At 47.9% G+C, this 27,244-nt stretch overlaps 1 protein-coding gene and 1 long non-coding RNA gene across 2 annotated transcripts in view; one reads left to right on the plus strand and one right to left on the minus strand.

The window, feature by feature from the left end:
- ROR1 (receptor tyrosine kinase like orphan receptor 1) overlaps positions 1-27,244 on the minus strand; it is a 261,556-nt gene that overhangs the window by 66,840 nt on the left and 167,472 nt on the right. Inside the window, exons 3-4 of the mRNA XM_029046648.2 lie at positions 14,549-14,836; positions 12,154-12,184 (exon numbers count right to left, since the gene is read on the minus strand). Of these exons, the coding sequence (XP_028902481.1) occupies positions 12,154-12,184; positions 14,549-14,836 (319 nt within the window). The remainder of the gene's footprint in view (positions 1-12,153; positions 12,185-14,548; positions 14,837-27,244) is intronic.
- LOC114805461 lies at positions 7,106-8,556 on the plus strand. Its single transcript, XR_003753439.2, has 2 exons — positions 7,106-7,206; positions 8,105-8,556. It is a non-coding gene; the product is annotated as an uncharacterized LOC114805461 (long non-coding RNA).

Below are 27,244 nucleotides of genomic sequence, written 5' to 3' on the forward strand. Positions count from 1 at the left end.
AGAGGAAGAAAAAGCAAGAGAGGGCAACTGAAAGAAAGGCTAGGGGCGGGGGAACAGAGGGAGGGAGGAAGGGATAGAGGGAGGGGAGAAGGAAATAGGAGCAGGAAGACTTCTGGACTGAGACAATCTATCCCGCAACCAGCGGGACTCCCAGCTTTCAGCCGATCAGCAGAAGGTCAAAGAGGGCTCACACAAACACCACAGAGAGCCACCCAATACAAGGACATAGACAGTGGCTCTGGCCTACTCAAGGCACTTAGGAGGACCACTTCCAAGACAGTGATTTGGCACTGGGCACCTCCCGCCTCCGAGGACCGTGGGCAATCTCCAGCTGTAACTCACTGCCGTTAGGCTCGTCGCTCGGCGGGTTTGAGCAAGACCGACCTGGCCCCTCCGATGTCGCTGCTTTTCTCATCAAAAGCCTCCGTGAAGGCCGCTCAGGGTACAAGCTTCCTGGAGGCAACTCTGGGGCACGGCTGGCCAGATTCCCGGACCTCTTCCGGGAATTCCCGGTTCATGCCTGCATGCTCTCTAGCTTCTCAAAAACCTTCCTCTCTGGGCAGGGCAAAACTAGAAAGAAAAACTCTGTAACTGAAGGGCAGGGAGAAAATCTGCCTAATGTCAGCAGTAGTGGAGCTCACACAAATTCCTCTGGGGTCAAGAAAGTGGTTTGGAGACCAATTAATTCCCATCTCTCGAGTCACATCAGCTCAGCAGCTCCCTAGCACTTCGGTATTTATTTTGCTATACCCTTTCTCTGCACTTGAGAAGATATGGACGAGCGATTATACAGCCATGTATTTACTCTGATTATCATATTTGCCCATATTTTTCCGTCCGTCTCTCTTTAAGAATGTAAGTGCTTTGAGGGTAGGGAACATATCTTGTGTGCAACTGATGTATTTTTGCAAGTGCTTAGTACAATTCAAAAGATACCTTTACTAACACCAATATCTATCACCATTAAGTTTGAAGACGAATTCTGCTTTGCTAGGATGGTGACATTGGGTCCATTTTCACTGAACTTTGAAAAATAGTTTGCTGTCATCCACCATAATAATAATAATGTTGGTATTTGTTAAGCGCTTACTATGTGCAGAGCACTGTTCTAAGCGCTGGAGGAGATACAGGGTCATCAGGTTGTCCCACATGAGGCTCACAGTTAATCCCCATTTTACAGATGAGGTAACTGAGGCACAGAGATGTTAAGTGACTTGCCCACAGTCACACAGCTGACAAGTGGCAGAGCTGGGAATCAAACCCATGACCTCTGACTCCAAAGCCCAAGCTCTTTCCACTGAGCCACGCTTTGAACCGTTAGTTTAGAAAATGTGTGATGAAATTAAAATTTGGTCTCAGTGATATCCTGAAAAAGCCTCAGCCCTTCTATATAATAATAATGATAAAAGCAACAATTATAATAGCAATCATGATGATATCATCATGATGACAATAAAAAGAATAAAAATAGCAATTCTAACTCTGAACCAAACACTGTGCTAAGCACTGGGATAGATGCAATTTAAACAGCTCGGGCAAAATCCCCATCCCACGTGGGGCTCACAGTTTAAAAGGGAGGGAGAGAGAACAGGCATTTTATTCCCAGGAAATTGAATCACAAGGAAATTATTATTATCATCATCATTACTATGGTGATAATAATAATAATAGTGATATTTGTTAAGCACCTGCTATGCGTGAAGTATTATCAAGTGCTCGAGTAGGTAGGAGATAATCAAGTTGAACACAGTCACTGGCTCATATCTTGCTCACCATCTAAGTAGGAGAGAGAGCAGGTGTTTAATCCCCATTTTCAGGAAGAAACTGAGGCCCAGAGAAACTAGGTGACTTGCCCAAGGTCACACAGCAAGCAAGAGCCAGGATTATAATAACAATCATAATGGTATTGTTGAGCGCTTACTATGTGCAAATCACTGTTCTAAGCACTGGGGGGATACAAGGTGATCAGGTTGTCCCAGTGGGGCTCACAGTCTTAATCCCCATTTTACAGATGAGGGAATTGAGGACCAGAGAAGTGAAGTGACTTGCCCAAAGTCACACTGCTGACAAGTGGCAGAGCTGGGATTAGAACCCATGACCTCTGACACTCAAGGCTGTGCTCTTTCCACTGAGGCTCGCTGCTTCTCTTAGGAGGAGTCAGTGGTCAGTGTGGTCCAGTGGAAAGAGACTGGAAGCAGAGGGTTTAGGGGCTAGTTCCATCTACATTCATTCATTCACACATTCAATTGTATTTATTGAGAGTTTACAGTGTGCAGAGCACTAAACTAAGTGCTTAGGAGAGTACAATATAACAATAAACCGACATATTCCCTACAGGCAGCTGACTAACTTGGCAGAAGGGCACACTCTCAATTCACAGGGTGTTGCACCCCTGCCAGGCTAATTGCTCGTGGCACTCTGGGCCCGCGACCCGGGATGGGAGACAGTGCTCACTCCCTCCGCATAAGATGTCCAAACGTTCTGGGCATGTCACTCCCCTTCTTAAAAACCTCCAGTGGTTGCCTATCAACCTCCGCTAAAAACAAAAACTCCTCACTCTAGGTTTCGAGGCTGTCCGTTACCTTGCCCCTTCCTACCTCTCCTCCCTTCTCTCTTTCTACCTCCCACCCTGCACGCTCCGCTCCTCCGCCGCCCACCTCCTTGCCGTCCCTCCGTCTCGCCCGTCCCGCCGTCAACCCCCGGGCCACATCCTCCCGCGGTCCCGGAACGCCCTCCCTCCTCACCTCCGACGATCTAATTCTCTTCCCCTCTTCAAATCCCTACTTAAAGCTCACCTCCTCCGAGAGGCCTTCCCAGACTGAGCTCGCCCCTTTTTCCCTCTGCTCCCTCTACGCCCCCTTCACCTCTCCACAGCTAAACCCTCTTCTCCCCCCTCTCCCTCTCCTCCTCCCCTTCTCCCGTCCCAACCCCTCAGCGCCGTACTCATCCGCTCGACTGTATATATCTACATCACCTTATTTATTTTGTTTAATGAGATGTACATCACCCTGATTCTATTTATTTGCCATTGTTTTATTCCCAATGTTCTTGTCTGCCTGTCTCCCCGGATTAGACTGTAAGTCTGTCAAAGGGCAGGGACTGTCTCTATCTGTTGCCGATTTGTACATTCCAAGTGCTTAGTACAGTGCTCTGCACATAGTAAGTGCTCAATAAATACTACTGAATGAATGAATGAATAAGTCTCGTGATTGCATTTCGTCTGTCATTCTGGGCGGGGGCCTCCACCAACTAAAAAGCCTCATCTAGGAATGATAACAAACTAGAAGTCAGAAGGGCTCTCTTTAGCCTCTCCTGGAAAGGGCTCAATGCTTATCTGAAAAAGGCCCAATTATAGGATTTCCTCAAGCTGTTCGAATGATCTCCGGAGCTGCAGATGGCCGGGTTTCAAAGAACCCAGCGGAGACTCGGAAAGAAATGAAAATCTAACCTTTGCCCCTCTCTTTGTGTGTCAATCAGTCAAGGGTCGGAGGGCCCAGGGTGGAGAGCCTCAAGGTGTGTGCAGGGGGATCGGATTTCAAAGTACGCGGACGCTGAGAGCTCGGGAGACTGAAATAAGAGATTGGAGTTTTGACCGGCAGCAGGATGACAGCTCTGAATTGCTGTTCGGTGCGATCGGGTGCATGGGAGGAATGAGGCAGGACGAAACAGGAGAAATGACCAGAGGATGCAAAAGGGCGTGAAGTCACGTGTGAGGTTGCTCAAGTGCCTGAGGTCAGTGGGAGGATCATCATTAAGCTCTGTGCCAAGCACTTGTGCTGAGCCCAGGGGAGATGCAAGTGACAGGAAGATGCAAGTGATGGGGAGATGCAAGTGACACCATTATCAGGCAGATACAGTCCCTGTCCCACCCTAGGCTCAAAGAGCTAGAGAGAACTGGTGTCTTATCCCCATTTTACAGATGAGGAGGCCCACCGAGGCTCAGTAAACTTGTCCGGGGTCACACACCAGGCCAGCATCCCTTTCTTCTACTAGGCCACGCTGCCTAGAACCGCAGACCAAAGTGGACACTTGGTGGGAGGAGAACTTGTCTGCTAATTCTGTTGCACTGTACTCTCCCAACAGCTTAATACAGCGCTCTGCACATAGTAAGCACTCAACAATAATAACAGTAATGATAACAATAATTATCATTAACAATAAATAATGGTATTTGTTAAGTGCTTACTAAGCACAGGGATGGATACAAGCAAATTGTATTGGTCATAGTGCCTGTCCCACACAGGGCTATTTTACAGATGAGGTAACTGAGGCACGGAAAAGTCAAGTGACTTGCCACAGGTCACACAGCAGACAAGAGGCGGAGCCGGGATTAGAACCCATGACCTTCTGACTCCCAGGCCCAGGATCTATCCACTAGGCCATGCTGCTTCCAATGTGTGACAGTGCTAGAAACACACTCGTGGCAAGCTGACACCAATCCAAACCTCTCTGGAATTCTTTCAGAGAACAAAATCCCTGCCCAGGCTTTTCCCCGACGGTGCCAGTGCAATTTAAAAAATGTATTACCTCATTCGGAGCAATAGCGATGGTACTTATTGAGCATTAGCTAAATACCTTGTACAGAGAACTCGGGAAAGTGCCACAGAAGCCAAAGGCACGTTCTCTGTCCACGAGAAGTCTACACCACAGTGGGAGGAGTCAAGGCTAGAAAGAGTTACAAATGGTCGGAGCAGGAGGAAGGATAGGGATCATAGGGAGTAGAATGATTATGCCAGAATGAAATATCAAAATAAGCCAAAATGATTGAATGTACAGCTGAATGTAGCTTAGCATGTATGGCTAAGTGCTGAGGGTCGGTGTCGAAAAGTAATTGATGGTGGAGAGGGAGAATCCCAGCTCAGGGAAACAATACAAGGGAGGGGATGGAGCGCGAGGAAGTTTGGAACAAGGGGCGGCTCCAATAACACTAACAGTAATAAAAATGATATTTGTTAAGTGCAAACTATATTCCCAGCTCTGTTCTAAGTGCTGGGTTAGATACAAGGTAATCAGGTTGGACACAGTCCCTGTCCCACATGGGGCTCACAGTCTCAATCCCCATTAATCCCCATTTTACAGATGAGGTAACTGAGAAGAAGTGAAGTGACTTGCCCCAGGTCACACAGCAGACAAGTGGCAGAGCTGAGATTGGAACCCATGTCCTCTGACTCCCAAGTCCGTGCTCTTGCCACCAGGCCATGCTGCTGTTTCCGGCAGACACCGAGCATCCACTTGGGCTTGGCCAGAGATAAGGTGCCGATCGCAGGCTGGTGCGGGTGGGGAGAAGGCATCTGGGAACACCTACTGAGGATCAAGACAAAACATGTTTCGAGCATGCAAGCCCACTGCTCAGTGGCCTTGGCCAGAGAAGAGTGAAATTTTGCAACCCTTTATGGTGTGGTTGAAAAATGTTGTGATTGATAATAATAATAATATTATTAGGCACCCCTGGCCAGGCTCTAATCCTTCAAGCGAATGCCGTGTTTGAACAAGGACCCGGTGAAAAGGATTTCGGCTCATGTGGACACAGCCTACGGGTACATCCACTAAGAACAGGTTCCTGTTCCTGACGAGGTAATTAGGATAATAAGGCCTTATTTTTCCCTTCTTCCCCACAGCACGTTAACCCTTTTGGAAGTCCCGGAAAGGTCTCAATTCTTGCCTGGCCACGGGAAAGGCTCGCAGAGCGACGGTCACGATTCTTCCTTCCCACGGCAGGCCGGACTATCCATCTTCTAACTGAGGTGTGAGCTTTCTCTAGTGCCGGCTCTCGTCAGGATGACAGACACTTTCCCAAGCCTTAATTGAGGGGTGTCTGCTGAAACAACCTCCAAGATTAGAGGGTAATCTTGGGCCGAGAGTCAGGGGTTTCCGTGGAACTTTCCGGAGAAATCGTTGACGGGACGCGTCAGGCCCGGAACTGCCCCCCCTCTCCCAGCACCGACCTATGGTGGTGACTGTGAAACAGCGGGGCTGAGGGTTTTTACCATAAGGCGGTGGACATTCTCGCCAGCCATCACTTTCATCTGGAGCCCCAAGGCGGAGTGGGAGGGACAAGATTCCGTTCCAGCTATCCCGAGAATCCCTCGCTAAGCGGCCGTGAAATGCTCCAAAACCCCATTAGTGGCTGCCGGTTGCCTGCTTTCACCACTGCTCTCTCTCAGAGAAGCAGCGTGGCCTAGTGGATGGAGCCCGGGCCTGGGAGTCAGGAGGACCTGGGTTCTAATCCTGCTCCGCCACCTGTCTGCTGTGTGACCTTGGGCAAGTCACTTCACTTCTCTGGGCCTCAGTTACCTCAGTTGTAAAATGGGAATTAAGACTGTAACCTTACTGCCTTGCATCTACCCCAGTGCTTAGTACAGTGCCTGGCATATAGTAAGCACTTAACAAGTAATTATTATTATAATTATTACCAAAGTTGGCCAGAGGACTGCTACCAGCCAATGCTTCCTCCTCAGCGCATCACCAACAGGGCCCAGTGAAAAACACCTGGGACTCACGGCCCAGTAGGCTCTGCCACAGGGGATGGTGGTGTCGAGGCCGACACTAAGGGAGCTGGGATTTTTCTGAGTGAGGTGAGGCCCGGGCGAGGCCGAAGAGAAGCCCAGCCACCCCTCCCCTCGCCCCCACTCCGTTCAGTCATTCCCAAGGAACGCAGAGTCTCCCCTGGGAAAGGCAAATTTCCACGGCTGGCACTCGCACGGCAGATAAGCCCGGCTCTCCCAGACCTGGCAGGGGTGGAGAAATGTTATTTTTACGGGGGTGAAGTCATGTGTGAAACCCTAGAGTGGTTTCTGTCCACGTCGGGCAGAGAGATCTTAACCTCCACCCCCTGGGGCTTTCCACAAATATATTTATATTGGCCCCCGCCAAGAATATACCACCTTCTACAGAGGTTTACAATCCCCCACGCATCTCTCAGGGTCTACAATTCTAGGGCAACAAGGACCAAAGGAGTCTGGCCGCAAAATCCTGGAACTTTTACTCACCGTCCTCCGCCGACTGATGTGTCTGAGTGCCAGGGGCCGTTCTGGATCAGACGGTGGGTACCGTGTTGGGCTGCGGTAGCTGCAGCTCTCTGGGGGGAGGGAGGCCCATGGCTGTTCCCTGTTCTGAATGGTAACCATGGAAACGGCAGCCCCAACGGGTAGACAGAGTATGGAGGTGACAGTGCTGTGGGGCCAGTGACCACACTGATGGAAAACGGTATCACTAATCCCAGCTCCGCCACTTGTCTCCTGTGTGACCTGGGCAAATCACATTACTTTCCTGTGCCTCAGTTACCTCATCTGTAAAATGGGGATTGAGACCGTGAGCCCCACGTGGGAGTGACTGTGTCCAGCTCGATTTGCTTGTATCCACCCCAGCACTTAGTACAGTGCCTGGCACAGAGTAAGCACTTAGCAAACACCATAATTATTATTATTGTGCCTCAGGTCCTTGTCTGTAAAATAGGGGTTCAATGGCAGTTCTCCCTCCCTCTTAAGACTGTGAGCCCATGAGGGTCAGGGACTGTGTCCTGTCTTTTATCTAGCCTGGGGTTCTTGGCACATAGTAAGTGCTTAACAAATGCCAGCATTATCTAGTATTATCATTATTCTCGTTATTATTATTGTTGTTGTTTTTACTATGATTAACACTCCCACACTATGAATCTGAGCCATTCACAAGCAGTGGCTCCTGTCAAAGTCAGATGAGTTGCCCTGAATACTCAGAACAAATTAAGTTTGAGTAGAAAGAATGGGACAAGATTATCCCCTTCTTATCTCCCCCTCCCGTGTCCCACCATCATTATAACTGTCCTTTGGGCTGGTGAGAATGAGAGATCGGTCTGAGGATGAAAAATGTGCCCCTTCCCAGATTTAAGATAACACACGAAATATTCACATCATAACCCCCGGAATTTGTAGAGGATTTTCATAATATGTATCTCATTTTAGCCTCACAGGGTGAGGTAGGGAGAGAAAGTACATTATCCCCATTTTATAGTTGGAGGAAACAAGCCCAGAGAGGTTAAGTGACTTGTCCATAGTCATAGCAGGCCGGGGACAGAACTGAGGTTAGAACCCTGATCTCCTGATACCCAGTCCCGAGTTCTTTCCAGCAGAAGCAGCAGAACTCAAGGCCCAGCGAGGAGGCGATCCAAAAAGAAATCTAAAGCAGAGGCAGGCACAAGGGCGGAAGACCACATCTCCTCCCACTGGACATCCAACCTCTTTCTCCCCTCGCCTTCGAAACGTCATCCGGCCGGGTCCCTGCCTCTACGATACAAACCACTCCAGAGCCGGAGAGACGCGCGTGGCTTCAGTCATGACCACCGTTTCCAAACTGAAACCGATCCAAAAGAATAATGTTATAGTTGACGAATCGGCGGCGTTTCCTTTCTCCGTTGACGCTCCGGCTTTCGTCAAATGATTCCCTGACCGGGAACGGAGCGGCGCCCCGAGAGGAAATCTAGTTGGCCCGGCACTTGGATAGTGGCTGCGGTGGAATCCAGAGCACCTCCGGCTCCCGTTTGAACTGTTATTTTTAGCCAAAAACTGAAAACCGACTCCAGACGACCCGTGTTCTGGAAATTCTGGGCTTTCTGGAATTATTTAGCAAAGACATCTTTCTCTGGAACAATGGCAGGGGCTGGGGACGAGGGGACTTGGCCGGGGGGGGAAGAGTTGTCACGGCAAACAAGAAAAGATCAGGCCGGGCGGGAAAGTGCCTCAAATACCCCGATGGCCAATGGCCAATTCATTTCCCCGAGTTCGGTGCAGCTGCGGGTTGTTTTTTGTCATGTGCACTTTCCTCATTGCTCAGAGTCTGCTGGGCCGGAGCCCACGGAGAGTCGGTGGCCAATCCTGGAAGTCCAGGAAGAATGCTTATTGGGGTAGATGTGTCGGACTTCCCTCCGGCCTTCAAATCCAACCCGTCGGCTGTGCGAATGTCATCATCAGAGAGGAGCACTGAAGTCAGGGTCAGGGGACCCGAAAGCACAGCTAGCCACTAAATGTCATCGCAGGGTGGGAACCTATCCTGAAAACCACGGCCTCAGCTGTCACCCTTAGGCACCTCCTCCTGCCCTAATAATCACTGATAGTTGTGGTATTTCTTAAACATTTACTGTGTGCCAGGCACCGTACTAAGCACTGGGGTGGATATAAGTGAATCGGGTTGGACACCGAGTCCCTGTCCCATGTCGGGCTCACAGTCTCAACCCCCATTTTACAGATGAGGTAACTGAGCCCCAGGGAAGTGAAGTGACTCGGCCAAGATCACACAGCAGACAAGTGGCAGAGCAGAGATTAGAACCCATGACCTTTTAGTCCGTGCTCTATCCACCGCGCCATGCTGCATCCCAACATGGGTTGCTTTGGGTGGCAGGGGAGGGTTTGGTCAAGAGGGCAGCATACCTGTTCTGTTGTGGGACCTTGGGCAAGTTATTTACCCAGTCTGAGCCTCGGTTTCCTCATTGGTAAAATGGGGATACAAAACCTGCCCTCCCTCCCACTTGGCTTGAGTCTCACGGGGGAAAAGGACCACTTCCAATCCTATTTCTTGGATCTCTCACAGCATTCGGCAGACTGGGCGGCACAGGGTAACATTCGATACATACGGTCACCATCTAGGCCCTCCATCTTTAAGCTTCCGTCTTAGAAGCTGTGGAGTTATGCAAGAGCAATGACGGCTCAGGAGAGACCCCCTCATCGCCCCTAGCTCCTGGAGGATCTGGAGCGGGAAGCGGTTGTGGTTTTGCACGTCTCCAGACTCCTGGCCCCAACCCCAGCTAGAATCAGGACAGGCCCCTCCGGGTTTCCTATCTTATCCCCGAAAAGTCACTCCATCCCCGATCCCGGGGTGGAGCCTGAGGCCTCTCGGCCCCACGCGAACTGGAGTGGGAGGTGCTGACAGGCATATCCTCAGGCTTATCAAGAGTTGACAAGCGTGGTCCTCCTCCCTCCTCCCCCACCCTCCCCACCCCCCGCTTGGCCGACCCCCAGCTCCGCTCTTCCCTACAAACGAAGCGTTGGAGCCGATAAGGACGGGGGCAGATCTGTCAGCCGCCAATCACCTGGCCTTTGTGCAGGGGCAGGATGGTGCCGGAGGCCGGGGAGGAAATGCAGGGCTTCGGCCCATGTTTTTCCAGGCGGGAACAGGAGAAACGACCATCTTTGATCAATCTGAAATCTGAAACGCTGGGAGACCTGGAGGAAGGAACTTCAACTAGCATGCAGACACACAGAGAAAGCCACAATGTTGTGGGCAAGCTGGTGCATTTCTCTCTTCTCCCAAACAACCAGTTATCTTTCATGCTCAAAGATGTTGCTATCCAATGAGGAAATCTGCCAATGCGAGACACACAGTCTCGATCATACTGTGCAAGACCGTCCCTTAGAAGGCCAACCCACTGGGCATGTGCTGTGTCTAGCTTTTTCCCCCGGCCCCTTTGCATCGCTCACCCAATTTCAGAAGAAGCCATTGTCAGAACCGCCTGGAAGTCTTTCTAGGTCTCTGAGCTTGCATAAAATTTTTGACAGCACAATGCAAAGGCAAACCAAATGCCTTCACCTCATAAGCCCTCCAGCTATGAATGGAAATCAAGCTGGAATCCCAAAGCCCTGCTTCTGTTCAACCTAGCAGATAAAGCACGGGCCTGGGCGTCAGAAGGTTGTGGGTTTTAATCCTGGCTCCACCACTTAATCCTGGCTCCACCACTTGTCTGTGTGACCTTGGGCAAGTCACTTCATTTCTCTAGGCCTCAGTTACCTCATCTGTAAAATGGGGGTTGAAACTGTGAACCCCTTGTGGGACAGGGACTGTGTCAACCCGATTTGCTTGTACCCTCCCCCAGTGCTTAGTACAGTGCCTGGCCCACAGTAAGAGCTCAACAAATATTTTCCAAAAAGCTAACTGAGAAACACACACACATACACACATTTTGAGATGATGCACTGGGAGACATACCAGTTTGGAAGTCACAAAAGCCCTTTCTCGAAGTGACCAGTTATTCGGACACCCTTCCTGACAATCCAGTCAAGTGCACTGGCCAACTCATGCCCAGGTACTTCACTCCTCCTGCCCTTAAATACATTTCCTGATTTCCAGTCTGCCCCTGAAGTTGACATTTCTAGGCTCCTGGGATGAGCGATAGGAATCCTGGCATTTCACGTGGGCCCGTGGGATACCCTCAGGGGCCACCAAGTCAACGGATGCAATGGAAGGCGCCTGACGGAGCCTACTATTTCCGGCTGTGCTTGGAGTTTCCGCTCGATCAGTAAGACGCGAGATGACCGGCACTAAAACCTATCTGCAAACAGCACAGCTTGATCTATTTCACTCAACCACCACACCACTGAGCATTCCTAGGGGAACAGAGCAGCTGACTGGCCTCTCAGACACTTCCAGGAGCTGCGGGAGTCAATATTGTCCAAGGGAGAGTCACCGGCCCGGGGCCAAGGCCTCTGAGAGTGTGAATCGAAACATCCAGTTAAGGAAAGGGAGAGAGAGGTTAGCTGTGCAAATCAGATTTGGGATAAAGATACTTAGCCAAAACATGGCTTAGAGGAATAAACAAAATGCCAGGCTGGGAAGTCCTTTGAGTCTTTGTTTGAATTCAGACTTCGAAAGGGCTCCCATGGATCAGCCCAGGGTCATGGAGGAGATAGGGTAAGACACAAGTCGGAACTATTATGGCCCTAGACACTCCTAAGATTCGACAGTTTCCCGGGGGTGGGGTGGGAAATTTGAGAACATTGATATCCTTTCCATGTCACCATTCACCAGTGATTGGAAAGGTCGAACTTTAAGGGTAAATTCTAATGGGTATTTGATCCGAGTTGATACTTCCTAAGTTTCATTGGTCGGGGGGAAGCAGTGCGAATCAACCCTTGAGAAACTCAAAGAAGCAATGTTCTAGGACACAATCAGCCTAACAATGGATCGTTGCTGTCCCCCCACCCTGCCACCACAGCCAACCAGGGCTCTTTCAAAGCAGGATCTCAATGGGAGTTTCCCTGGTGTCCTGAGTCCTGGCTCCCTCTGAAGCTAAATGAGGCTTTGCTGAAATCAGCCAAGGCCCCGACACACCCAACAAAACTCAGAGGACCGGGGCAAAACTCCCATCCGCTGACACCCAAAGACCGGAGGAAGATGAGAAGTACTTACGACGCTCCCGGACTTGCCGTAGGAGGGGGACCTGGAGAAATGAAATGGAAGCAAAACAGACCAGAGTTAGACAGTAACTCTCCCCGAACCTTCAGAGCCTTACTGAAGGCACATCTCCTCCAAGAGGTCTTCCCTGACTAAGCCCCCCTTTTATCTTCTCCTACTCCCTTCAGCATCACCCTGACTCGCTCCCTTTATTCATCCCCCGTCCCAGTCCCACACCTCTTATGTCCATATCTGTCATTTATTTATTTATATTAACAGCTGTCTCCCCTTCTAGGCAGTAAGCTCATTATGAGGAGGGAATGCGTTTGTTAGTTTTGTTGTAATAAGAATGGCGATGGTATTTGTTAAGTGCTTATGTGCCAGGCACTGTACTAACCGCTGGACCATCCCAAGCGCTTAGTACAGTGCTCTGCACATGCTAATCACTCAGTGCAATACAATAGACTGACTAGTCTGTGTTTTGAGATTGGAGATGTCAGAGATGTATACTAGAGATAGTCACTATCAAATAGCCACTGTTTGAAGGAAACTCATTTCTCCAGGACTGCTTGGAAGCTCCCTAAGGGCAGGGATCTTTTATTTTACCTCTGCTATATTCCCCCATGTGATTATTACAGTGTTCTGAATTCAATAGACATCAGATACAAAGGTAGGCTCCTAGTACTTTGCTGTGAACACAGTCATCAAACATTGGTAAATATTGTGTGCCTTCTACGTGCAGAGCACTGTACTAAGCGCTTGGGAGAGGACAACAGAATAAGCAGACACGTTCCCTGTTCATAATAATAATAATGTTGGTATTTGTTAAGCGCTTACTACGTGCAGAGCACTGTTCTAAGCGCTGGGGTATATACAGGGGAATGAGGTTGTCCCACGTGAGGCTCACAGTTTTCACCCCCATTTTACAGATGAGGGAACTGAGGCACGGAGAAGTGAAGTGACTTGCCCACAGTCACACAGCTGACAAGGGGATGAGTTTACAGCCTAGAGGGGAAGTGCCCAGTACAGTGCGCACTACCTCCAGCAAATGCTCAGAACAGCACTGCCAGACAGTAGGTGCTCAGTAAGAGGCATTTGTCATGGACTGATGAATGGGGTTGTGCTGAAACTCTTCTTCTTCCTTTAAGTTCCCACGAAACAAGGCCTCTGAAGATGAACTTCTCTTGGAAGGAACAGGGAAATGGCCATCTGAGGGAATGGCTGCCCTCAGGAGTGTCTCCGTGGCCATCAGAAGGAGTCATTGCACCCACCCAAATTTCCCTCCCTTCTACCCCCCACCCATGACTCTTCCACCCCACATAGAAGTCATTGCTCTGAGCTCAAAACAGTCTCAGAGTAAGCAAAAACCACAGGACCCTAAACTGGGAGATCCTGCTTCTAATGCCAGCTCTGACACTGGCCTGCTGTGGGACTTTAGGTAAATTCTCAGGCCTCAGTTTTTCCGTCTGTAAAATGTGGGGATAAGATCACCCTGCTCTGTCTGCTCTATCGACATCTTAAAAATGGCAGGACTGTGTTGTATCTGACCACTTTGTATCAATCCAAGCATTTAACACAGTGCCCACCTGGATTACTTTATCAGCCTCCTTGCTGACTTTCCTTTCTCCTGTCTCTCCCCACTCCATACCATATTTCACTCTGCTGCCCAGATCACTTTTCTACAAAAGCATTCAGGACATGTTTCCCCTCTCCTCAAGAACCTCTAGTGGTTGCCCATCCAAATATGTATCAGACAGAAATTCCTCACCACTGGCTTCAAACCAATCATCTTGCTATTCCTATCTCATGTCACTACCCTCCTATTACAACCCAGCCCGCACACTTCAGTCCTTTAATGATAACCTTATCACTGTACCTCGATGTCAGTCTCATCCATCTCCCCGCCGACCCCTCGCCCGCAACCTGACTCTGGCCTGGAATGCCCCTCCCTCCTCATATCTGACAATTACTTTCTCCCATTTCAAATTATTGAAGGCATTTCTCCTCCAAGAAGCCTTCCCTAAGCTCTCCTTTCTTCTTCTCCCCCTCCCTTCTGCACTGCCTTGACTTGATCCCTTTACTCATCCCCCCATCCCAGCCGCACACCACTTATGTCCATATCTGTAATGTATTGTGGACAGGGAATGTCTGTTTATTGTTATATTGTACTCTCCAGGCATCTATTACAGTGCTCTGCACACAGTAAATGCTCAATAAATATGACTGACCAGGATAGATGCTTAATAAATATCCCAATTAATTAATTACCGGAAGGGGGGGTGTGCCAAAGCTCAAGGGAGGTGACAAACTCTGAGTCAGCATGCACTGCTCTGGACCCTCCCCATCATCCTGGCTAGAGGACGGTCTCGTCCCGGTAGTGGCCCACCCGTCTGGCCAGGGTCAAAATTACCGAATTTGACGAACAGGACCCCAGTGGTGGATACCACTTTCTTGCCGTTCGTCGCCACACACTGGAAGTAGCCGGTGTCAGTGGTGTCCAGGTTCCTGATTCGCAGGCGCGAGCCGTAGCTGGTGGCCCGGAAGGAGATCCTACGGGGCTCCTGGACCACGGGGGCATCATTCTTGAACCAGCGGATGGTGGGCGGGGGGCTCCCGGAGACCTTGCAATGCAGCTCGGCCGTCTGGCCCAGGGACGTGGTGATGTTGTTCATCGGTTCGTCGAGTGTCAGGGAGGAATCTGGTCACACACAGAGAGGGAAACACGCTCTGTCATGACAAGTGGGGACCCAAGATGGTTGGGAGCCAGTGTGGCCCGGTGGGCAGGGCACAAGATTGGTTCTCAGGATACCGGAGTTCTGACTCCAGCTCTGCCATGGTTCTGTTCTGTGACCTGGAGTATGAGTTTCCTCTTAGAAAACAATTCTACTGAGCTGTTTCCCGTGGATCAACTCTGCATACGAGTTATCGGCGGATTTCCCTCTTGGCCTTAAAAATTGGCCAACTGCGTACAGTTTTGATAACTTTAATAAAGACTAAATTCATCGTAAACCCAGATTTCTGTTTACTAGGGGAAAATGCACAGGCAGGGAGTGTTTTCTTCATTCTTTTCACCAGACAAAAACTAACAGTTCAATTTCTTTGCAGTCTGTAGTGGCTCACAACATAGGCACGACATCCCTTTCTTCGGACCATTCTTGGCCGTGAAAATCGTGATTTTCCAACAAGCTTCCAGAGAATGACTTTGGCTCCCCAAGTAGGGTAGTCACGAGACCCGGGAACATCAGTAACATCACCTTGTGTAACACAATGCCATGCTGCCTGTCTCTTTCCAGAAATCCACCTGAGTCCTTCTTGGAATTGTGGGATGGGGTGACCCCTTGCCCTCTCACTTTTCCCAGCTGATTTGGGGTCCCTGTCTATTGTGACATGGGGTTCTCCTTCTGGGCCCCAAAGAGATGAGGTGGAGGGAGGTTTATTAAAGGCAGATCTCCCCCAGGAGGTCTTCCTTGACTAAGCTCTGCTTTCCTCTTCTCCCACTCCCATCTACGTCGCTCTGACTTGCTCCCTTTATTCATTCCCCCTCCCAGTGCCACAGTCCTTATGTACATGTCTGTAATTTATTTATTTCTACTAAGGGCTGTCTCTTCGCTAAACTGTTGTGGGCAGGGAATGTGTTTGCTATAATGAACTCTTCCAAGTGCTTAGTACAGTGCTCTGCACAGACCAAGCACTCAATAAATATGATTGACTGACTGACTGGCTGACTGATTGATTTAGGTCTAGGCAGAGAGAAAGAGCTTGTTTCTGGCTCCCCCAAGCTCCTCCCACTTCTTCACAGGGCTCAGACAGAAGGGATGTCGTCTCTCAACTCCCGCAAAACTCAAGGGCGACTGAGGTCTTCCAGAATACGAATAGGAGCCGGGAAAAATGCAGGCTGTTTACATAAAGAATAAATCCAATTTAAACAAATCTTTGTGTTTACTGGGGGCAAGAGGCAAAACATGTGCATAGGGAGTTTTATTTAACTTTCCATCTGATAAGAAATAACGCCCCAATTTGTTTGCAATATCTAGTTGCACCCAAGGTAGGTGTAATGTTCAAATCATCGCCTCTTACGTTGGCTATCGAGGGGAAACGTGAAACCCAAATTTAGATCCCTAGGGCTCTAAGTGAAAAATGCAGCCGACAAATTTGGGGCTGTGAGAGGCAGTGTGGTAGGGTGCAAAGAGCATGGAACTGGAAATCAGGAAACTGGGTTTTAATCCCAGCTTCATCTCAGTGCTGCTGTGGGACTCCACTTATCCTCTCTGGGCCTCAGTTTCCTCATCTGTAAAATGGGGATTGATACTGCTCTTCCTACGCCTTAGACAGGGATCCCCATTTGCAACAGAGATTGACTCCAATCTGAGGATCTTATATCTGCTTCAGCTTACTACTGGGCACCTACTAAGCACTTATTAAACCCCATGATTACTATGATTATTAATGATCTACTGAGAGGACACTAAGAACTAGCACTTTCATCCAACTAAAGGTGAAGATGCACTCATACCCTTTGATGCCACAAACCTGGGGTCATTTTTGAAAGAGAATCCTCACTGGTCACTGGAGAACCTTGAAATGTAGATAGAGCATGGGCTTGGGAGTCTGAAGGATCTGGCTTCTAATCCCAGCTCCACCATTTAATGATGGCATTTGTTAAGCCTTACTAAGTGCAAAGCACTATTCTAAGTGCTGGGGGGGTAATACAAGGTGATCAGGTTGTCCCACGTGGGGCTCACATCTTCATCCCCATTTTCCAGATGAGGTAACTGAGGCACAGAGAAGTGAAGTGACTTGCCCAGAGTTACACAGCTGACAAACGGCGGTGCCGGGATTAGAACCACGACCTCTGACTCCCAAGCCCGGGCTCTTTCCATTGAGCAACGCTGCCTCTTGATCTGCTGTGTGACCTTCGGCAAGTCACTTCACTTCTCCGGGCCTCAGTTACCTCATCTGGAAAATGGGGGATTAAGAGTGTAAGCCCTATGTGGGACAGGGACTGTGTCCAACCCGATTAGCTTGAATCTACCTGAGTACTTAGTACAGTGCTTGGCAAAGGGTAAGCGCTTAACAAGAACCATAATTATTATTATGTTCCCAGACTGCCATTTCTCAGTGTTCTAAATTGGGGTGAACTTTGGGGTGAACACCCCACAACACCCCACTAACTCAAGGTCTCTAGACTTTGAGCTCATTATGGGCAAGGAATGTGTCTATCTATTGTTATAGTGTACTCTCCCAAGTGTTTAGGACAGTGCTTTGCAAACGGTAAGCCCTCAATAAATACGTTTGAATGAATGAACGAAAGAGCTGACAGTTCTCAAGGAATGATTGTACTCCCTTAAAACCCAGGAGCTGGTGAGGTTAGATAGTGGACATCATTCTTACCCCATGGTAGAATCCTCTGCCCCCTTGCTTTAGATCCTCTACCTCAGCTGCCGTTTCCACGCTGTTCACCAGCACTTTCCATTAGATTGGAAGCCCCTTCATTCATTTATTCATTCATTGATTCATTCCATTGTATTTCTTAAGCTCTTACTTGTGTGCAGAGGGCAGGACTTCTGGATTTTATTTCCCTGGTACTCTCTCCCAAGAGCTGTGTCCCCGGTTGGTGTCGGCAAGTACTACTGATTGACTTGGCAAAATTTCGTTCCTCTAATGCCAACCTACACACTGTACCTTGATCTCGTCTCTTGCTAAAACCCCCTGCTCATGTCCTCTCTCTGGCCTGGAACTCCTTCCCCATTCACATCCGACTGACCGCTTCTCCCCACTTCTAAAAGTCTGCTAAAATCATATCTCCTCCAAAAAACCTTCCTTTACTAACCTCTCATTTCCCCACCCTCGTCACCCTCATGCCCTGCCTTTGTACTTGGGTCTGTACAAGGAGAAGTAGCCCGGTGGTAGAGCCTGGGGCTTAGGAGTCAGAAGGTCATGGGTTCTAGTCAAAATTCCACCACTTGTCTCCTGTGTGACCTTAAGCAAGTCACTTCACTTCTCTGTGCCTCAGTTACCTTATCTGCAAAATAAGGATTAACCTTGGACTTTTGACTCTAAGCTCCTTGTGGGCAGGGAATGTGTCTATCAACTCTGTGGAACTGTACTCTGCCAAATGCTTAATACAGTGCTCTGCACACATCAAGGGCTCAATAATAATAATAAATAATAATTATTATGGTATTTGTTAAGTACTTACGTGCCAAGCACTGTTCTAAGCACAGGAGTAGATACAGGGTAATCAGGTTGTCCCACGTGGGGCTTACGCTTTTAATCCCCATTTTACAGATGAGGTAACTGAGGCACAGAGAAGTTAAGTGACTTGCCCAAGATCACACAGCAGACAAGTGGCGGAGCCAGGATTAGAACCCACATCCTCTGACTCCCAAGCCTGTGCTCTTTCCACTAAGCCACTCTGTTTCTTTAAATACAATTGACTGGTTGATTTATTGATCAATGGTTGTTGTAGTGCTCTTACTGTGTGCAGAGCACTGTACTAAGTGCTTGGGAGAGTACGACACAACGGATTTGATAGACTCGTTCCCTGCCCATAACGAGGTTACAGTCAAATGTCCGAGGATTTTTCACAGGGCATCCCCACCCCTGGAGGCAAAGGAGGGTGAAGGATTGGTCCCATTTTACAGATGGAGGAATAGAGGCCCAGAAAGATGACGTTATTAAACAGAGCACTAAGTGTGGTGTGACACACCCGAAAGGTGTTCAATTAACATGACTACCATGAGAGCATGAGTTATCATAGAGGTCAGAGCTCTGGGTTCGACTCGAAGAAGAGTCCACGGGTGATGACAATTTCGCACCGAACATCGACTGGCCCAAACTTTGGGAAAAGGCCGGCTGGGGTTTCACCGTGGAATAAAATGCTTAGCTAAACGCAGGCGGAAGTTGCCAAAGGCTATTAGGTCATTCAATTTGACTGTGAGAGAACATTCCGTTCACGCTATCAAAATGCATTCACGTTTCGCACACTCCACTGTAAATACTTCTGACTCGCTATCTCAGGAAATATTTTTATCTTAATAAAGTCAATGCAAAGTGTAATCTAAATCAGCTCACACATTCTTGAGTTTTCGCCACAATCTGTGTTTAATAAAAATCATCCTAATAGCATGGGACTTCTGAATAAGCACGGTTTATTATCTGATAGAATGCCTCTAATAGCAAAACTGTGCTGACACTTGGTGGGAGCCCTGAAAACCTGCGATACGGTGAATTCTCCGGAGGCATGGTTCAATCTAGAACCAAGAAACAGTGGAAAGAGCCCAGGCCTGGGAGTCAGAAGGACCTGGATTCTAATCCTGACTCTGCCACCTATCTGCTATATGAACTTGGGCAAGTCACGTCACTTCTCTATACCTCAGTTGCTCCAACTGTAAAATGGGAATTAAATCCTACTCCCTCCTATTTAGACTATGAGCCCCATTTGGGACAGGGACTGGGTCCAACTTGATTGACCTGTATCTACCCCAGTGCTTAGAACTGTGCTCGGCACCTAGTAAGCCCTTAACCGGTACCATAAAAATAAAATAAAAAATAAATAAAATTATTAGACCGTTGAGTCAGGAAAGCCTTGGAGGAATAATAAAATCTAACCCTCCGCTCATGAAGGCTTCTACACAGCGTAATTCATTCATTCACAAGTGGACTCAATCGTTTGGTTGCATGCAAAGCACTAACGGTCAAGTGATGGGGAAGGATAAAATCCACATAAAAAAGACTCAGTCCCAGGCCCACAGGGGGCTCATAGTCTAGATGGGAGTCTGAGTGGTTTTTGATGATGGGCACAGGAGATGAGACTGAACATATCGAAATAAAAATAACTAAAGATAAGCACAGTGTGAGCTCTGGAACGTGGAGGTTGAAGATGCGGTTTTCAGGCTCCAATTCTGTTGTATTGCACTCACCCAAGGGCTTGGTGCAATGCTCTCTACAAAGGAAATAATCGACGAATACCACTGATTGACTGATCTGGCAGGAGTGTCTAGAGTCCAATGGTCAGAGCCTCTACACTTCTCACTTTCCCAAACTCTAAAACTTGCGGAAGCCAAACTGCTGTGTGTACTCTACCAAGCACTTAGTGCTCTGCATATAGTAAGAGCCCAATAAATTACCCTATTTATTTTGTTAATGAGATGTACATCACCTTGATTCTATTTATTTGCTATTGTTTTAATAAGATGTTCATCCCTTGATTCTATTTATTGCTATTGTTCTTGTCTGTCTGTCTCCCCCGATTAGACTGTAAGCCTGTTAAAGGGCAGGGACAGTCTCTGTTACCGATTTGTACATTCCAAGCACTTAGTACAGTGCTCTGAACATAGAAAGCGCTCAATAAATACTATTGAATGAATGAATAAATACAATTGATTGATTACTGCACTCTTTTCCCATCCCACTCAGGCAAGGCAGTTTGGAGCAGAACTCCAGGGTTTGAGCTAGGGGAACTGGTGCCCTTCAAATAGTCTAAAACAATCATTTCAATCTTCAAGAAGGAAAACGAATAATGATGATACTTGTTAAGTGCTTATTACGTGCCACGCACTGTTCTAAGCACTGGGGTAGATTCAAGGCAGTTGGGTTGGATCCACTTCCTGTCACACATAGAGCTCGTAGTCTTAATCCTCATTTTACAGATGAGATACATGAGGCACAGAGAAGTGAAGTGACTTGCCCAAGGTCACACAGCTGATGTGGTGGAGTTGGGATTAGAACCCAGGGCCTTCTGAATCCCAAGCCCATGCTCTGTCCACTCAACTACAGTGCCTTAAGATTCTTCAAGTGTCTCACTTTCCTATGATGTAGTAGAGCCCAGGCCTAACAGTCAGAAGGTCATGAGAAACAACGTGACTTAGTGGAAAGAGCACGGCCTTGGGATTCAAAGGACGTGGGTTCTAATCCCGGCTCCGCCACTTATCTGCTGTGTGACCTTGGGTAAGGCACTTAACTTTTCTGTGCCTCAGTTCCCTCATCTGTAAAATGGGGAGGAAGACTGTGAGACCCATGTGGGGCATGGACTGTGTTCAACCTTATCATCTTGAATCAACCCCAGTGCTTAGAACAGTGCTTGGTACATAGTATGCGCTTAACAAATACCATACTTATTATTATTATTGAGTACTAATCCTGGCTCTGCCACTTGTCTGCTGCGTGACCTTGGGCAAGCCACTTAACGTCTCTGTGCCTCAGTTCCCTCCTCTGTAAAATGGGGACTGAGACTGTGAGCCCCATGTGGGGCAGGGATTGTGTCCAACTGATTTGCTGGTATCCACCTCAGCAACAGTGCCTGGCAAATAGTAAGTGCCTAACAAACACCACAATTATTATTACTCCAGAGTCACACTTACACTTACACAGGAAGTTTTACCTAATATCTATCCTGTCCTAATATCTACCCTGCCCACCCCTTTGCCCTGTACTGTGGCTAAGGAGAAGCCAGAGAATCCAGCCTTCAATGCTCCAGACCCCCATTCGTTTCTGTTTCCTCCGAAAACCATCGCCCCTTTTCGCCACGGCTGCTGCCTGACCCGTTTGGTGTATTTTCTCCTTTTCTCTTCTGGTTGGATATAGGTTTTTGCGGGACTTCAATGGCTCACTTCAGGGTGCAATTTCCTTGGCTGCATTTCTTTCTAACCCACCGTGTTATTCTTGGCCGCCTCCTCTTCTGTATAAAAATTGTAGTCAAAATAAAACAATCTAGAGCTGAGAACATACCGAAAGACCGTAGGTCAGGACCGAAACAACCGCTGGATGGAATAATAGTGAGAACAGATTGAAATCAAGTTTCTCCTCTACGGGTGTAAATCGAAAGCAGAGCCTGGGGGCTTTGAATCCTCTTCGTCCCTTGGTTTCCCCCAGGCTAATCCTCGTAACTTTGCTTTTGGCTCCCAATGCCCACAACATCCCCTTCTTTCCCCACCACCTACCCACCCAAATCTACCGGACCATAGCTCTCCACAAATTTAAAGCCCTCCTAAAATTCATTCAATTCAATTATATTTATTGAGTGCTTATTGTGTGCAGAATACTGTACTAAGCGATTGGGAGACTACAATACAATAGACATATTCCCTGCCTCCGACGAGCTCCTCCAACAAACTTACCCCCACTGAACCCCCAAATCCTCAATCTGTACATAACCCACCAGCCACCTCTAGCATGTGCAGAATTAATTCTATCTTTCTTCAGCGGCTTTTGTGAATATATATATCATCAGTCAATCAGTCAATGGTATTTATTCATTCATTCATTCAATAGTATTTATTGAGCGCTTACTATGTGCAGAGCACTGTACTAAGCGCTTGGGATGAACAAGTCGGCAACAGATAGAGACAGTCCCTGCCGTTTGACAGGCTTACAGTCTAATCAGGTTTATTGTGTGCAGAGCACTGTACCAAGAACTTGGGAGGGTACAAGTGGCCTAGTGGACAGATCACAGGCTTGGGAGCCAGATGATGGGTGTTCTAATCCCGACTCTATCATTTGTCTGCTGTGTGACCTTGCGCAAGTCACTCCATGTCTCTGGGCCTCAGTTACCTCATCTGTAAAATGGGGATTAAGACTATGAACCCCACATGGGATGGGGATTGTGTCCAACCTGATTACCTTGTATCTACCCCAGTGCTTAAAACAGTGCTTGGCACATAGTAAGTGCTTAGCAAATACCATAATTATTATTATTATTATTACAACAGAGTTGGTAGACACTTTCCCTGCCCACATCAAGCTCATGTCTACTTATTCTGATAATTTGATTTGTAAATATTTCTAGATCTCTCTTCCCCCATTAGAACGTAATCTCCTTGTGGGCAGAGAATGGGTCACAGGCTGCTGTTGTACTCCCCAAGCGCATAGTATGGAGCATCGGCCAAGGTGGGTGTTCAGTAAATGCCGGTCCGAATATAGACCCCTGCTCCGCTCGGTCTCTGGCTCGCTGGGCAGCAGGTCTCCTCCTCGAAACTGGCTCATGTTGGCCATGTGTCTGCCGTTCCCCACCGGCCCCCACCCACCCTCCATTCCCCCAACCTCGGGTACAAAGGGAGCATTGAAAACCCTTCCAAAAGCCCTGCAAGTAATTGTGCTAAGTAACCAATGTACAATGCTTAAAAAAAAAAAGAATACAACTGTTGTTTTGCCCACCTCTAACTCAGTAATGTTCAAAAGGCTTCCCCCCACCCCTCCCCTTTAATTTGTAGAAACATTTTGCTTCTGGGCTTAAAATCTTCCAATGCCAAGTTTCAACCCACAGATGGATTTTTTTTTTAATTTTTATTTTTATGGCTGAGTTATAAACCCAAGAAAAATGCTGACAGACCCTTTACTCTAGCAGAACCTGGGGGTGCCCTATGATGAACTTTTAAATGACTTGAGATAGTATCTGGAAAGCCAAGCCTGAATTACATTTCTGGTTTTGGCCTTTTGCCAATCCAAACAGCACACATCATAAGTCATCTTTGTGATTGCAATAGCACTAACTGGAGACACTGCATATTAATATTTAAATATTACATATCCTCAATACTGAAGCCTTTGGCTGTTTCGATGCCGAGAGAGAGCAAGAGTGGCTCTTTGAAATGGGCGGGTAAGGAATCGGGAGAAGAATAGCACTAGATTCAGGGCCTTCAGAGGAGAAATATGTGTGTATTTTCACTGCTGTGTCTTGACTTTGTTAAGCAGGAGACTTTCCCAGTCATAATAAATTCTCCAACATTTTACTACTTTAAGTGCATCCCAGGTGCCTTTCAAAATAAAAGTTGGTCATCCCGGCCAAGGAATTCTCATCTCCATGGGGACCCCACGGCTACACCGCCCCCATCTCAACTTTCCCTATCCCATAGTGATGGCACAGAATCCTTCCAGGCTTCAGACTGGATTCCAGGGACAGGGAAATGGCAGGGTTTGTTTCCTAAAATGGAGACTTTAGGGACAGAAAAAACCACCTGAGTCCCTCCTTGAGCTCGGGGACCCTGAAAGTCTCCACACCTGTTTTCTCCCCATCCGGGGAGCAATGTCGAGCCCCCGAAACTTCAGCTCTCCCGACTATGACAGCTTCCAGAAAAGAAAATGTCTTCGTCCAGCAGATAGAGGGGTTTGAGCTGAAAGTCACTCCCTCCCCGGCCAGGCCAATGAGAGTTAGCTATCGCCTTGACAACAGAGGACAATCGCACCCTCAGCCCTACAGTACTTCTCAATCAATCTTATTTATTGAACGCTTTATGTGCGCAGGCCACTGGGAGAGTATGGTATAAAAGAGCTAGTACATACAGTCCTTGCCCCAACGTAGCTTTCAGAGGATAGATAGAGCACGAGACTGGCAGTCACAAGAACCTGGTTTCTATTCCTGACTCGGCTGCTTGGCTGCTGTGTGGGGAAGTCAATAACTAATGTGTGCCTCAGTTAGCTCATTCTTTCACTCATTCATTCAATCGTATTTATTGAACACTTACTGTGTGCAAAGCACTAAACACTTGGGAAAGCACAATATAACAACAGACACATTCCCTGCCCAAAGTCACACATCTGATAAGTGGTGGAGACGGGATTTAGAACCCACGACCTGTTGCGGTGCTTAGCACAGTGTCTGGTACATAGTAAGCTCTCACCAAATACCATAAAAAATCTGTTACTTATTGACATTTATATTAATGTCCATCTCTCCCTCTAGACTGTAAATTCCTTACAGGCAAGGGGAACGAGCCTAAAAACTCTGGTGTATTATACTCACCCGAGTGCTCAGTACAGTGCTCCGCATACAGTAAGTGCTCAATAAATACTATTAATTAAATACCTTTGTTTGGGGAGGACCCATGTTGACTATTTCAACTATTTATTATTTCCACTTCACCTGTGGAAGTGGGGACTCGTTGGACTATGGTCTCAATTCAGATACTTGCCCCATAACCGAGAAAACATTTGCCTTCACCAACCGATTTCCTTAGTTAGAATGAATGAAGATCCAAGTTAACCAAGCAGCATGGCCCAGCAGAAAGAAAGCAGACCTGGGAGTCAGAAGACCTGGATTCTAATCCTGATTCCACCCCTTGTCTACTGGGTTATCTTGGACAAGTCACTTCGCTGTGCCTCAGTTCCCTCATCTGTAAATAGGGATTAAGACGGTGAGTCCCATGTGGGACTTGGACCGTGTCCAGTCTGATTAGCTCGGATCTTAGTGCAGTGGCTGGCATATAGTAAGCGCTTAACCTAAACCATAATGAAATAGGCAAAATAGGCTGCTGGAGAAATCCTAGGACATGCAGGAGCAAGTGGGGTTAAAAATTATCTATCCCTTGGGGACTCAATACCATCCTGGATCATTAACCACAACTCCAGCTTCCTTCTGGCAGTTCTATCTCCATTTTAAATAAGACTGCGAGCCCCATACGGGACAGGGATGTGTCCAACCTGATTTGCTTGAATCAACCCCAGCCCTTAGAACAATGCCTAGCACATAGTAAGCGATTAACAAATACCACATTCTTCCTCTAGACTGAAAGTTCGGTATGGTCAGGGAATGTGTCTGTTTATTGTTATATAGTCCTCTCCCAAGCGCTTAGTACAGTGCTCTGCACACAGTAAGCACTCAATAAATACAGTCGACTGACCGATAACAGTGAAAAGGGCAATGAAACGGTGTCTCTGAGTTCAGCAAGCAGAGTTAACAGACGTTATAAAGACCCCTCTTTTTAACACAGAGAAAATTTTTTCGATTTACGGCCTCTAAATCCCCCAGCTCCTTAGTGAGCGGGGTGGACGTCACTTCTGCACGGTTATTTTCAAAGTTAACCTAAAAACTCCGGGACAGTCTTGGTGAAAGTTGTGACGTGCTGACAGGTTTTCTTTACGGAGGCCCTCGCTTTTGCGTCCCCCTCCCCCGCCCCCCCTTCTCTATCAAGAAAAGTGATTTGGAATACATAAACACACATCCAAATCAGGCAATAAACCAAACTACTGAAACCATCAAGGGATTTTGTTGTCACTTTAGCAGTCTCTCCGCAGTGGCTAGGCCCGACAAGCCTACAGCTCAGTCCATTAACCGTGGTGTACGGAAAGGCTTGTGCCTGAAGATTAATGCGGCCAAGTCAGAGAAAAGCGGTTCTCTTTGACATTTTGACATCCAATCCCTTTCGGGTCTGCATTTTATTAGCCATCTTTCTGCCGTTTAAAGGCCGATTTTTTACCCAAAATGTCAGGAAATTTGGAACAGAAACTTACAATAAAACACGTCCCCTGACCCTCTGATCCATCAATCTTCCAAATAAGCAGAGATGGCAGGTCGAGTCATGAAAAGGTTACTCTCTGTGGTTACCTGGCCTTCCCCACGGTGCGGGCCGCTACCTGCCAGTTTCGGAGAGCCGGAAAGGGATGGGGACGAAAACGGTTATTGTAAAAATGTCCCCCCTGCAGGTCCAAGGACTTCCAGGCATCCAGCGGGATTCAGAACCAATCCCTCTCTTTATGCTTTCGGCCTTTCTCAAGGCTTCCCGAATCTTTCCCATTTCCCAGGCTTTAGAATTCACAAATGAGCTGTAGAAGAAACACGGGTTCTCAAATAAAAGTGTGCATGCAGCCAAAGGGTAGGCAAACACCAAGAGCTAATGTACTGTAGCTAAAAAAATGTTCAAACAAAGTGGCCGGAATTCACCGCTGCCGCTGCCGTTCACTGGATCCCACAAACGTCATGGGAATCCCCAAGGCGAACAAGGGGAAATACAATTTGCTGCAGGTCCCGGGATAATGAAAGAAAATGAGAACACAAATTGCGCACAAACGCAAGAGCTACGTTTCTCACTCTTTCATCAGCTGAATTAAATTCACTCCAGAGATTTCGGGGGGAAACCCAGAATTCCCCAGAGATTGAACATATGCAAGGGTTGGAGCAACTCTGGTGAAGAAGACGGTAGGCTTCCTTAGATTCTGGGAAGCTCTATCAGAGGAGGGAGGGTTGTGAGGAGGAGAGAGATCCAACAGGCTGAGCCTTGTTTCATGAAGGCCATCGGGACACGTCGGCACATGGTATAGATTGCAGCGGGGAGAGGCTGGAGGCGGGGAAGCCAGAAAAGAGGCTATGCAATGGTCTCCCCATGGCAAGGCC

This window comes from Ornithorhynchus anatinus, chromosome 18 (genome assembly GCF_004115215.2).
Source record: "Ornithorhynchus anatinus isolate Pmale09 chromosome 18, mOrnAna1.pri.v4, whole genome shotgun sequence".
Taxonomy (NCBI): Eukaryota; Metazoa; Chordata; class Mammalia; order Monotremata; family Ornithorhynchidae; genus Ornithorhynchus; species Ornithorhynchus anatinus.